The 13,691-nt window shown below is 38.9% G+C and overlaps 1 protein-coding gene across 6 annotated transcripts in view; it reads right to left on the bottom strand.

Moving 5' to 3' along the window:
* Positions 1-13,691, bottom strand: part of TJP1 (tight junction protein 1) — a 316,033-nt gene that overhangs the window by 53,934 nt on the left and 248,408 nt on the right. For all 6 annotated transcript variants that reach the window (XM_030577350.1, XM_030577352.1, XM_030577351.1 and 3 more), the window contains 3 exons: positions 3,566-3,708; positions 1,078-1,183; positions 170-320 (listed from right to left, as the gene is read on the bottom strand). In XM_030577350.1, coding sequence (XP_030433210.1) covers positions 170-320; positions 1,078-1,183; positions 3,566-3,708 — 400 coding nt within the window. The remainder of the gene's footprint in view (positions 1-169; positions 321-1,077; positions 1,184-3,565; positions 3,709-13,691) is intronic.

Below are 13,691 nucleotides of genomic sequence, written 5' to 3'. Positions count from 1 at the left end.
TTACCAGTGATCTAGTAGCAACAGTGGAAGCTGGAAGAATTTTTACCACCATCGTCTACTCCTATTCAGGGTAGGCACAGATAAACAGTCTACCTAAAAAGGCAACATGTACCAAAATTTTGTTGCATTACTGAACAACAGATTCTTTGTATGAAAGATTTTGACCTACTCTGAGAATTTGATCTCCTTCTTCTAATCCTTCTTTTGCTGCAGGGCTGTCCTCCAGAACACCAGCTACAAATATGCCTACATCATTGCCGCCAGCCAACCGCAAGCCCACGCTGTCTCCTTTTTTGAATTTTACCAGCTTCATGCTTGGCCTGTAGGTTTATAACACGTTCCAATTAACAGAGATACAGTAGTCGAATATGCGGTCATAGATTAGCGGCTGGGGAATTACACCAGCAGAGAATTTGTTCCTTATTGCAATTTGATATCATCGTAACCAAGCTACAGTATTTCTTTTAGCAACACACCAACTATAATAGCATAATATTTTTCTCATCAGCTGAGCTTTTGAAAATAATGGTAATATTCACTTGCTTAAGAGATTTTGTTGTTTGCTTTAATATATAAATCTTATTTTAAATAGAATACTTCAAAATTTAAGGGTTTTTGTTTAACAGTCAACTTTCCTTTGGAAGTTTAGAACTGAACTGTTATTCCTCACTCTCTCTCCCCTTTTATTTTTATTTTTTTGGGGGGGAGGGGCGGACATAGTATATAACGTGATAACATTATTATAGGGTTCTCCTGAATGCAGGACTGTTTTTCCTTAAAAGAGAAGAAAAGTAGTATTTGGAAGAGAGAAACAAAACATGTTATTAAATAATATCTATAAAGTGATGAGTAAGTTTCTGAATTACAAAATATGTAATATAACTGTTAAAGCACCCAAAGCTCACAGATGAGCCTCAACTCCCCCACCCCTAATACTTATAAACAGATTAGAAACGTATGTTAACACAAAGCCCTAGATGTCTCCGTTCAGACGTAATGTTCATTGACTTAATGAAAGCTTGGTCTGCTTGAGGACTGTAGGATCAGGTTCAAGTAAATAATTTTGAATTACATTACCGAAGCACTCCATCTTCATGAGTTGAACTGGGTAAAGGACCATCCGATGGACTGACTGGTAAATCTACATCTGGCTGTCCGGCTTGAGCATACACTGGCTTTGGCTCTATTAAGAAATAAAAACAAAAAACCCCAACTTGCCATGCTATTAATTCTTTAAAGGATGTGGAACCAATACAGTTTAACTCATCCTTGAAAAATTGTAATCATGATAACTACCAGCTCAGGAACAAAATCCTTCTCCCATCCACAAGTGTCAGTAATGAAAATAACTCTCTTGTACTGACTGAGTAAGATTAGTTCTCTTGGGTGAGTAGATTTTTTAAGGCTGATCTAACTACTGCACTGCGGGTTTTGTTTTTTTTCCTTCAAATTTCCCATTGTACTTTGATAACGTCCATTGAAATTTTGAAGCATGCAAAATACATCACAGATAAATACAGGATCTTTAAAAGAGAAAACACATTATGCTGTTTTTTCCAATCATGTAAGATTTGGACATTAAGGATTAGGATTCCACTAGGGTAACCACTGTCCAAAAATGGGAGAAGCCAGAAGGGTTCATTCAGTTACTGTAATCTTCCAGCTAAACAACTCTACATCTCTACCTTATTTGAATCCCAGACATGCCATTTCAACTGCCTTTGACTCACTGTTCAAGCTTTTCCACCTTCCTGTCATAATTTCTTCAAAGAGAAAAACTGACAAAATGTGATGTGATCTTCCCCCTGTCCATGGATTGCCTTCCTGTCTCCTCCCCCAATTCTCTTCCTTCTCCCCTGTAACAGATGCAGAATTTTGCTTGATCTCCTCCTCCAACCCATCCATTTGTCCCAGTAACTCCTTACATCCCATCCCCTCATTTCCTTCACACCCACTCATCTCCTCCTTACACTTCACCCCTCTCCTCCCTCTGGCTTTCCCATCCCCTCACAATACAAGCATGTTTTCATTTCTCTCATTTTACTATCTCTCAAGATTGCATTTCTAAGTTCATTGAAAGCACTGTTTACAGTAGCCATCTCGAATTTCTCTTTCCAATTCCATCCTAGATCCTCTCCAATACAACTCCTGCTCCTTTCATGCCAATAAAACTGCTCCTGCTAAAGTCTCTATAACCTTGTCCTAGCCAAAGCTCAGAACCAGTACTCCATCCTCATCCTCCTTGACCAGTCCGCCGCCATAGCCCACGTCCAGACTACCCCGCCGTATTGGCGGGTTAAAATCGATTGCTCGGGGATCGATATATCGCGTCTAATCTAGACGCGATATATCGATCCCCAAGCGTGCTTACATCGATTCCGGAACTCCATCAACCCGAACGGAGCTCCGGAATCGACACAGAGAGCTGCGGACATCGATCCCGCGCCGTCTGGACGGGTGAGTAATTCGATCTTAGATATTCGACTTCAGCTACGTTATTCACGTAGCTGAAGTTGCGTATCTAAGATCGATTTTCCTCCCCTAGTCTGGACGAGGCCTTTGACACAGTTGACCATGTTCCTCCTCCTTGGGTTGTCTTCCCTATGTCCTCTTCTCTCCTCCTAAATCTCCAATGACTGCTTCAACATTCTGTGAGGAGTCCACAGAGATGTCATTGGTCACTCTCTCTACTCCTCTACATATCTCTGGGTAATCTAATCAGTAAAATACAAATTTAACCACAGTCTCTATGTTGAGAGAACTCAGATCTCTACTCCAGACCTGCCTACTTCCATCTAAACTAAAATCTCTGCCTCTCTCAGATATTGCCTCCTAGATATCTTGCAATGAGGTCAAACTGCACACAGGTAAAACAGAGCTCTTAATCCTCCAAATCCTCCTGCTACCTCCTTTCTGGATTACTGTGGACACTGCCACCATCTTATCCATTACTCCAACCTGTAACCTGGCATCTGCCTTTTTGTTCTGTGTTTATACAGTGCATGGCACAATGGGGTCCTGGTACATAATTAGGGCCCCAAGTGCTATGATAATACAAATAAACAAAAAAAGATTTAGCTCTCCATTGAGATCAAAACTGTTAACCACATCTAGGTTTAAATGGGATAGTATGGTTTTTAGGGGAAAAAGCCCTCCATCTTATCTTGTCTTTGGAAATCACGAGAGAATCCTCTTAGCAACAACTATGCTTAAACACAGCTATAACCAACACAGGTTTCAATCCCACAGCAGAGAGCGCTTTAGAGTGATCTTCCAGAATTGAAAACCACAAATACCACAAGCTGAATTATGCTCAGAGAGAGTCTTGCATATTCAGAAAAATGGAAAAAACGTTGGGCCCACTTCTGCCATTACTTAAACTGGCTTCACCCAGGTAACTAGGGGCAAAAAGCTGGGCCCTTTGAATTTGCATATTCTGAGTATTTATGCAGTTGTATATTTTAACAGCTTGAGAGAAATCATATTGTAGCTATGAAGTAGTGCAAATTCCTACCGAGCATTCATTAAAGGCAGCAGGCATAGCTTGGCGTTTTACCATATTTACCTGGCAGAGGTGGAGTTTGTTTTTCATTTCTTTCAACTATAGCCTCTTCCATGGTTTTAGAAACGGGGATATCATCTGCATTCTTTACAGGTGTAGAGACAGCTCCTGGTTTTGATATTCTCTCATCTTCTCTGCTCCGGAGACTATATATCAGAAAAACAAAAGATATGACATTTAGTTTGTACGCCATGCTACCTCACAGTATTATTGTAAAACCACCATTTCTGCATTTCAGTTCAAACAGATTTGCTAACAGATTCATCCCCAAATAATCTGCATAGTGGGAACTCTCCACATGTAGATCCCTGGAAAAGGGAGGGCAAGGTAGAATAGAGTGCTCTTTTCACTGCCCCATGTCATTCCCATGCCTTGTGTGGATAGTCTTCCATGCTAAATTCAGAAGCAGGAATGGAGATGGGAGCAAGTGATGTGCTATTCTCTGTGACACTGTGGAGTCTAGTGATTTCTGGGCAAAAAGCCAGGATTTACCATGAACCTTTGGACCCCTCCTGTGGTTGCTGACTCAGCTAGGACTGAGGAACTCAGCCAATGGCAGCCCTTCAACACTGAAAGGAGGTTTCCCTTCCCCCTAGATCCCTTGAGGTTGGAAAAAAGCAGCCTTCAAAATTCACAGCTCTTCCAAATACTTTACACTTGAGATTGGTGCAATGAGGAAAAAAGTGAGTGCCTGCCTCCCATACCAGCTCTCTACTTCTTATTTCTTCAGCGAAAACAGGAATAGCCTCATGTATTTTCTGCTCCAGAATGCATCTACATAGGGTTACAGCATGCAACATCTAAAGAGAATGTGATGCACTCCTTGCTAGATAGTCTCTGGGGAGTGAACCTGGGAGCTCTAGATCTAAAAGCATCAGCACTTCCATTGTTTGAGCTAGAGAACCAAGTACTTTAGCAAAGAGGCAATAACAAACTCAGTCTGTACACATGAACAGAACCTCAGTGGATTGTACAAGCATGCAGTACCCTATAATTGTATGTGAGCCGTAGCCGTATAGCTACAGACAAGATTCAAACTCTACATAGGCTTAAAAGTAGTATACCACCAACTTACAACTACTTCCTAAAAATCCTTCAGGTCAGAATTCCTGGCACATATGAATTTCAGATACTTTCTACTTACTAATGGCTAATGATAATCAGCACTGATGAGCAGTTTAATCAAGCATTGTACTAAAAAAACCACAATTCCAAAACATATTCATTATAAAAAAGCATTAGTTTACAAGATATTCAAATTCTGCTGAAGTATTAAAAACACATGCATATAAAAATAAAATGGTCAACAGAAGATACTGCATAACAAGTACGTTTACTTTTATTTCCGTCACGTTGTGTGTCAATAAAAATGCAATGAGTGTTCTAAAGGAATTATATATTTGCCAGGCATTAAAGGATACTGAATTTGACTTTGTTAGGAAACATTTGTTTCCTTGAGGACACCGACCTGCTCAGTTACTCCTTCCTGATGAGCCACCAGGAAGGATTTTGGGTAAAAGTGTCCTTGGTGAAGTATATTGTACAAGATAACACAACATGATTAGATGGCTTTCCTTTTGGATCTCTCTATCATGGACTGATGTGTTCTGAAAGATGCAACCTTTCTTAAGATACTACTGATTCCAGAAGCTAGATGGAGCTATTGGGCAGTAACTTATATATATATTTTAAAGGATGGAAATACATCTCCACTGATACACATTATGCACAGCAAGATTTTTCAGTTGTACTAAAATAATTACTTCAAAGCTGTGAATTAATTATAATGATGGGAAATAAAGTTTTTTTTTTTAGTCAGAGTCTCTACTGAAACTAAGCCTGTACCGAAAGATAGAACCACTAAATTTATAAACATGGGTGAGATGTGCTTTCTCTGGCAATATTAAGCAGCTGGGATCAGAAGCAAGGTTTACACATTCTGCTAAACTAGGGCCACCATTCACTGGTGTGTTACTCAGGATAAACCATTAGAATTTGATACAGTGCCTGCTAGAGCCAACATTTTCAAACTTGAGTGCCTCAAGTTGGGCACCTAACTAAAAATAGCCTGCTGTTCAAGAGTGCTGATAATTCACAAATTCGACTGCAATCTGTATATCCCATTGATGCTCTTCACCTTTGCAAGTCTGGCCAACTATACTTCGATACTAAAATTAGCTAAAAAAACACCTGTACTTTAGGCATCCAAGTTTGAAAATTTTGGTCTTTGAACTTTAATTTACACTAATCTCTTTTTCTATAAAATAATTTTTGAACACTTATCTGACTCCCCTTTTCTCATAATGGTATTCATATTGAATAATTTTCAACGTTTTTCTTGGTGGCAATTTGGTACTCGTAAAGTGAAACTAATAGCGTTGGCTTGAGCAATGACTGGGAGCAGGCACTGCAAGTTTTCCCACCTTGTGCTGCATAAGTAATACATTAAGCTTCTGCAAAACCTTGGCTATTCCATTTCCACATTTCCAGCATACATGTCCTGTTGGACAGTGATTTTAGGATGTGGACAAATGACTGTCTCTTCACTTCTCAACTATGCAAAGGTTTGAATCTTTGTTCCCTAGAAATAAAATGCCAGTTCCCAATTAAATATATGGGCATACTTGGATGTGTGTATGAAACAAGGAAACCTTTTTAAAAGCCGAGGAAATGGAGAAATGAAAATAAGCTCGCATGATGATGTGGTCCAGAACTAGATTTTCTTATTTTTGGACACTGAATAGTAGTTAATGATGTTCTACAATACAACTTTTTATTTTGGTATAGCATTTTTCACTATCCCAAAATGTTTTTCTTCTTGAAATATTACTATTTCTGACATTTTATATTAGTTAATTTTGATCTTCAACCTCTTCTACATGCAACTTGAGGACTTTGTACTTGCACATTCTTGCATGTTAGTATCCTTTACTGATATTCTTGCATAAATGTAGTTGCTATTTTTAATTAGTGCAGCTCAAATATGTAATAAAAAGTTGAGGCGGCATTGAATAAAAAGGAATAGAGTTTCTAACAGCAAATTCCCCCCATGACTCCCCTTTTGATTTTTCATTGTATTATAAATATTAGTCAATTTATGTACAAGCTAACTCTTTATACAGGGATACAGAATACATAACAAAGGACTTCAACATACATGTATGGGTAAAAACAAGGTCTCTCTACATTTGTTCCCTCAAAAATGGGGCGAGGGGGGAAGAAGCGGAAAAAGAATCCCAGGTTTACAACCATGGTACAAGTCTCATTGCAAAAGGCAATTATTTATTCTAGAATGTTTTATCAGAATTCTAAAAAAAAAAAAAAAAAGTTATTTCCCATCTCCTGCAAATATGGCTGTACGTCCACAACTCAGGAATCTGATTTTAATGAAGGTTTCATTTGAGCTTTTCAGTTGACTGAAGCTATGTTACCCTAAACTCTCAAAAAGAGATATTATTTAAGTTTCCTACTATGAAGTATTTTACATATTTATATCTAAGCATTATTTATACAGCCATGTTAGTAACAGGAGAACATGAAGTTTATACTCTATACACTACCACTCTGGTAAGAGAAACAATTATGTAAAGCTTGTCTTATATATACTTATTAGGAATGACTCTGCAGTACTACTTAGGGGCTTCATGTCACTCTGGTATTCCTCACTCAGGCAGCCAATCTCTAATTAATGAAAAGAAGTGTTTAAGTGTTCACTATCATATTCTCTAAACTAGAGGAAGACAGAAACATTAAGACACTGTGTACAATGCTTCATGGCATTTATAAATGAACATTATAAGCATTTTGAAGAACAGCCACTGTTAAAAGACTTTAGATAAAGTAATTCAGGGTCACTTGCTATCACATGGACACCATTTTTTAAATTAAAATCTTTATGTCTTACATAATAAAAGTTTTCTTAAAAGCACATTTCAAATTACAGAATTATAAAGCTATGAAGGATGCTAGTACATATCATCTTTTATAACATCAACCACTCAATGGAATTATAGTCCTGTAATACAAATTTGGTTTTATTAGTTTAGGATCCAGGTATCTGACAGTCATGCAGTTTGAATACTGACACACATTATAGCCAAAGCATTGAGAAAGCTAGAGACAGTGAAAGATTTCTTCTATGTTAATATTATATCCTTTTGCCCTTCTCTTTTGGCTTGTCTACACTTAAAATGCTGCAGCAGCACAGTTACGCTGCTCTAACGCTTCAGTGAAGACGCTGCCTATACCAACAGGAGGGCTCCCATCAGCATGGGTAATCCTCCTTCCCAAGAGGTGGTAGCTAGGTCGATGGAAGAATTCTCTGAACAACCTAGAGCTGTCTGCGCCAGAGATTAGGTCAGTTTAACTGCTTTGCTTGGGGTTGGATTTTTCACACCCTGAATGACAATTATATGAACCTAATTTTCTAGTGTAGACCAGGCCATTCAATTTATCAGGAAGATTTTCCTTAAGAGAGAGAGTCATCTCAGAAACAAAAACTACAGTAGCAACTATAATGAGTAGATTTAAAGTCAGACCTGCATTTAAAATGAGTGGAAAGTTTTCTAGAACAAACATAGAATAACCAAAATATATGCACTAAAAGATATTGGACCTGCTTCTCCTCTGTGTTAGTCCAGTTTTATCACAGTGTAATTGCAATCTCCTCAATGGAATAACATAGGCATAAACATGGAGTAATGTAGTGGTAAATCACACCAATTATAGGCTTATGCAATTACTCGTTCACATTACTCACTCTTACAACTCCAATATTAATACACTTTTTAAAAACATCTTCATTTTGTTTATGAAGAAAAGTTTTATTTCAATCAAAATCTAAAATCGTATTTTAAGATGGCAGTAGATGGTACTTCACTTGCAGCTCAGGTCATATTCCCCCTCTCACTTCTAATTTTTAGTTCTCACCACCTAGACAATGATTAGAGATTTAGATTTTATACAACCACATGAAATCAGAGAGAGAAGTAGAGAGAAACAAAAGCTTCAATGTAGTGTGGTAAGGAGATGGGGAAAGTAGAGGTCAGAAACAACCTAATGGGTCAATGAAAGGTGGCTGGAATTAGTCCCACGGAGCTCAGTGTCACCATAAAAGCACTGTGCCTAGGAGTAAGTTATTTGCAACAGGAGATCTTACATAAGGAAATCAAAAGAACATGTGGAAATCACATGTGGAAATCTACATTTATTTTTAATTTACTTTGAAGCCTTGACGTAGTATTGCAAGAGTTACCATCCATTTCAAAGTTACATTATGATTTATTTCACAATGTTTAGAAAGGGTCATTTTAGAATCCTAACATATCAGGTTGACTAGTATGCTGGGATGTCATCAGTATATGGTGGTTCTAGCTTTGCCTTCAATCTCATGCTTAAAATTACCAGAGATGGATTAATGCTCTTGAATGAAACACTCCTAGTCTTTTCATACTGCTGAAATTATCCATTCAGATCATTTTGCACATTTTAAGACACATCAAATTAAAGAAACAAAAGGTTTCACTTAATTCATAGATTTAAGGATCATCATCACAGTATACTCTGATGGGATCACACAGGACATAGAATTTCATCCAGGAATTCGTGCCCATATTCCAAAAAATTATAGTTGAACTAAAATATATATTTTAGAAAGGCATCTAGTCTTAATTATGTCAAATTATGGCCAATTTACCACACCCTTAGTAAAGTGTTCTGGTGTGGTTAATTATCTTCACTGTTAAAAACTAGAGTTTCACTTCCCGGGTGTATTTTTCCAACTTCAACTTCAAGCTACTGGATCCTATTATCTTTTTGGTCTGCTAGATGAAAAACTCCTTTAGTTCCCTTAAAATTAGATCACTTCTCTCTGTGTAAGTATTTAGACTATGATAGAGTCACCACAACCTCTCTTTTTATAAGCTAAACAGCATGACCTCATCAAGTCTTTTTTCATTGCAAAGCATGCTTTACAGACACAGTCTCTCTTAGAAAAACTTCAGAGTACATGAGAAGAACTAACATTGTTTTAAAAGCATGGCAACGGAACTGGACCCACAACTCCAATAGTGATCTAAACAGTGCCATATACAAAAAGGAATATATCACCTCTGTTCTCCTACTGCATGTTCCCCACTTTCTATGACTTTGTTTTTAAAGTGACAAAATCTTGTTAAAAATTACAGCTGCATTTCCCATGAGTCATCAAAGGTGTTAGTTATTTTGCTGTGTATGTGTTCTGACAGTATTGCTTTTACTTCTAACATCTGTGCTGTGTCAGGGAGGACTTTTTTAGCATGCTTAACACTGCGGCATTTTTAAATAACCTTCAGTCACAAAACAAAGTCAGCTTCATGTTAGTTTAATCAATGGACTGCTCTTACTTTTTAAACAAATTTCATGGTGTAACTGACAAAGAAAACAAAAAAGTTTGTGACCTGTAACAAGAAAATGCTTCATGAGTTTGTACACAAACTCTTCAAGTATGATTGACATTTAGAGCCTGTCCACTCTAGTGCTTTTAGACTTTTAATACCATTTACTATTTAAGATGATGGATGGTTCAGCATGAAAGAGAGAAGCATTTTTTGAAGAGCACCTCAATGTAGATTATAGTTTTGTCCTGATGTGCACGGTATGCCAGTTTCAGTGGGGCATTTTGGATGCTAACAAAAGAACGGAAGGAAAATCTCGTGTGCTACAAAATAAATAGTTGACTTTTGGAATGAAAGTTGTCTTCATTCTTGGTACAACTTCATCTTTATGGGAAATGCACCGTTGCCATCTACTAGTAAGAATCTTTCTTGCTGAGGCAATTCCAATCACGATACTTTTAAAACAGAAAATAGAGCTACTTAGACCGATTGAAAAAGATGCTTCTTTAGGGACTACTACTAAATTAAAGGTCCAGAATTATTCCAATTGGTGTAGGGTAAACAAGAGATGCTTTTCTGAGAAGCCTTTCAGTGTCTGAGGGTAAGGAAGTCCCATGCTTGCCTGCTATCTCTGGTATGCTAGATATGACAGACATTTTGAAATTTCAAAATGAGAGGCTTACGGCTTGTAAAAAAGTTAAAGTTGTTCTACATAAACGCCAAAATATATGTTTTGCTCTTGTCTTGTCTGCCGCCTTTCTAATAAGGTCCTTACACAAGGCTTTAAATCTAGATCAAGACTTTCAATATGCCCTGCTTGTAGAATTCCTTCCAGAAGCTAAGAGTCCATCTGAGGTCATTCGAAAAATCTTTTTGTTTCACCTGGTGCCTCTTCAATATCATGTAGCTAGATTCTCCTTTGCTCTAGGTTGGTATGTAAAATTAGTGCTTGTGATAGGAGGTATTTCCAGCAGAGGAGAAATAATTGAAAGGTGGCTGCCATCTGATTTAGGTCCAACAACCAGTACCTCACTGACCACTGTGAAGCTCGGAGAATACATATGCTTCTTCCCTCTATCCTCTGAATGGTCCCTAGGATCATTGTGAATGGGGGGAAAGACAAACAAAAGACACTTATGGGAGCAGATAAGAACACATCGTCTGTTGCCTTGGTTTGGTGAAGAACTTAAGAACCTTTGTATTGAACCTGGATACAAATACTTCTATTGAGGGGTGACACAGAGCCTTGACTACTGAGTAAAAAGATATTTGTATGTAAACTATATACATCTTCAGGCCTATTCCTTTGGTTGACCATTCTGCTTGTAGGTTCAGCAGCCTTTTGTGTGGAAGGCTGCCAGTGACAGAAAAATGGCTTCCTGTACTTCTCTGTTGATATGAGCTAAAGCAGAAGTGTTTTCAGGCATCACCAGTACATAATAATTGGTACAATTTGATGATAGGACATACTTAGTTTTTCTGAGCTTGAGCCAATTGATATTTGAAGCTCCTTGTCTCTCCAAGATCCTTGCCCCATATGAGATTTCCCCATCCCTTGAGACTGGCATTAGTTATCACCACAGTTCTAATATTCTGTGGCCATCCAAGTATCTGCTGATTTCAGGCTGCCAGGACAAATTTTGATACTACATTGGATACTTAATAGTGAAGATAGGGAAATGCTGTGAGTTCAGGGAAATAAAAAAAAAAAAAAACTGCTGGAGAAGATATGAACAGAACCTTGCCAAAGCAAGAAGTCAAACACAGGATAGTGTCATTCCCAGTAAAAACATCAGAGTCCTCATTGATATGGCAAGAGGACTGATTATCTGTATATACAGCATATACGAGCTTCTGAACCCTGTCTTTGAGAGAACAATGCTGTGTAGCTTAGTATCTATGATAGCTGCCAAATGTCAAATAGAATCAGAGTGTCATTTGGGGTTGAGGACAAAAGGATGTTGTTCTATAATCTGCATAATGAGGCAAGTTACTTCCTGATCCTTTTTCAGAAAAGGTGTGCTGATGAACAGGTTGTTGAGGAAGGGGAACACATGAATTTCCTCCTGCCTAAGAAAAACCACAGATAATAAGCCCTTTGTTAGGGATCCTTGGGTGGTTACTGGGCCAAAGGATAAAGCAGTGTACTAATAAGGCTGCCCATTATAAAGTAAATTGGAGGTATTCCCTGCATGTATGATTTACAGAAAAGTACAAATGAATTCTATATGTTCATTCTGAAACTTTGGCTTCCAAAAGAACTTTTTCCAAGAACTAGAGATCAAGTACTGCTCTGCGTTCTCCAGAACACATGGGTACTAGGAACAGGCAGGTGTAACATCTTAGTGACATATGGCAATCATCATATTTTTGAATTTCATCTGGTTGAAGGAATGGGAGAAAACTGAAGTCCTTCTGGCACAGCCTTCCCCTCCAAAGCATAATTAAGGCTGAAAACATCCAGGACCCATCTCTCAGCCATTGCATTGACTGCCTGTTTCTTGTGGGGTCAGGTCATCCAAAAGGTCCAGGCCAGTTGTCTGCTTCCTGTGGGGCTGAGTCGTCTGGACCAGTCGTCTGCTTCCCCAGGGGTCAGGTCAGTCCAGGATCCAGGCAGTCTGGGCCAGTCATCTGCACTCCACTGGCCTGCTGCCACCTCCCAGCGTGAATGTTCAGGGGATGCATCTGTCCCCTCCAGTGGCTGGGCCACTACTGAGCTTCCAGATCCCACCTTCATACTTCTGACCCCGCCCCTTGGCTTCCTGGGCATGGAACCATCCTCTTCCTCTGTGTTTGCGGAGGGCCAGTCCACCTCACTACAAGAAGGCTAAGGGTTTTCCTATGGAATTTCCTTTTTCCTCAAGCCTCTGAATCTAGTCCATCCGCCTCAACCTCCTCCTGGGACATTTAGCTGAACAGGAGCTAAAGTAACATCATGATTTGTAACAGGGCCTGAATTCTCTTTTTGAACTCTTGTATGCTAACAAGTCTTCTATGACTTCTCTTCAGCTGCTTTCTGAAGAGAAGATTCACTGAAGTGCCCGCCCCTCCCATATACTTAAGAGGTGACCAGGACCTGCTTGGCTTCAAAATCAGCCTTCCATGGCTTTAGCCAGAGCTTGTGATGCGATGTGGAATTGTATCATTACCCTTGCAGCAAATCTGAGGCTGTCAAGAGAAGCATCCAGCACAAAAGCCACTGCTTACAAAAACTTAATTTGGCAAACAGCCTACAGGATTTCCTGATCTTGAAAGAACAGTGTCCAACAGAAAGTCATCCATACACATGCTCTTATGAATGAAGCAGATGCAGAAGAGGCAACTCCTGAGATAGCATCAAGAGTTCCTTCTGAGGAAAGACAATTCTTCTGCAAGTATGGTCCTTAGAGAGGAAGTCACCATCAAAATGAATCAACTGTCTTTAATAAACAACGAAAGAGCTACATCAGTCTTCGGTAGGGTAAGTTGGTCAAGATTTGGTTTTATGGACATAATAGTGCTCTTTAGCCAGCCTCTTGGTTTTTGTTGGGTTTCCTACTCAGTCAATGCTACTTACATCCTCAAGTGCTGCATGCAAGGACATATAGTTTTCAAATCTGATGTGAAGTACTTGCAAGTGGCCTTACTCTCCTTTCTACACACTTACTCAAATGCCGCCTCCTCCTTCAAGGGTTCATCCGGGGGAAAGCCGAGCCACACAACCAACCTTAAGCAGCATAGACAAAACAGGTTTTGAAAAAGAGCTTGTTCTGAAT

Source organism: Gopherus evgoodei, chromosome 10, assembly GCF_007399415.2.
Source record: "Gopherus evgoodei ecotype Sinaloan lineage chromosome 10, rGopEvg1_v1.p, whole genome shotgun sequence".
Lineage (NCBI taxonomy): Eukaryota > Metazoa > Chordata > Testudines > Testudinidae > Gopherus > Gopherus evgoodei.
The sequence above is the reverse complement of the archived record's forward strand: the minus strand, read 5'-3'. Positions and strand labels throughout refer to the sequence as shown.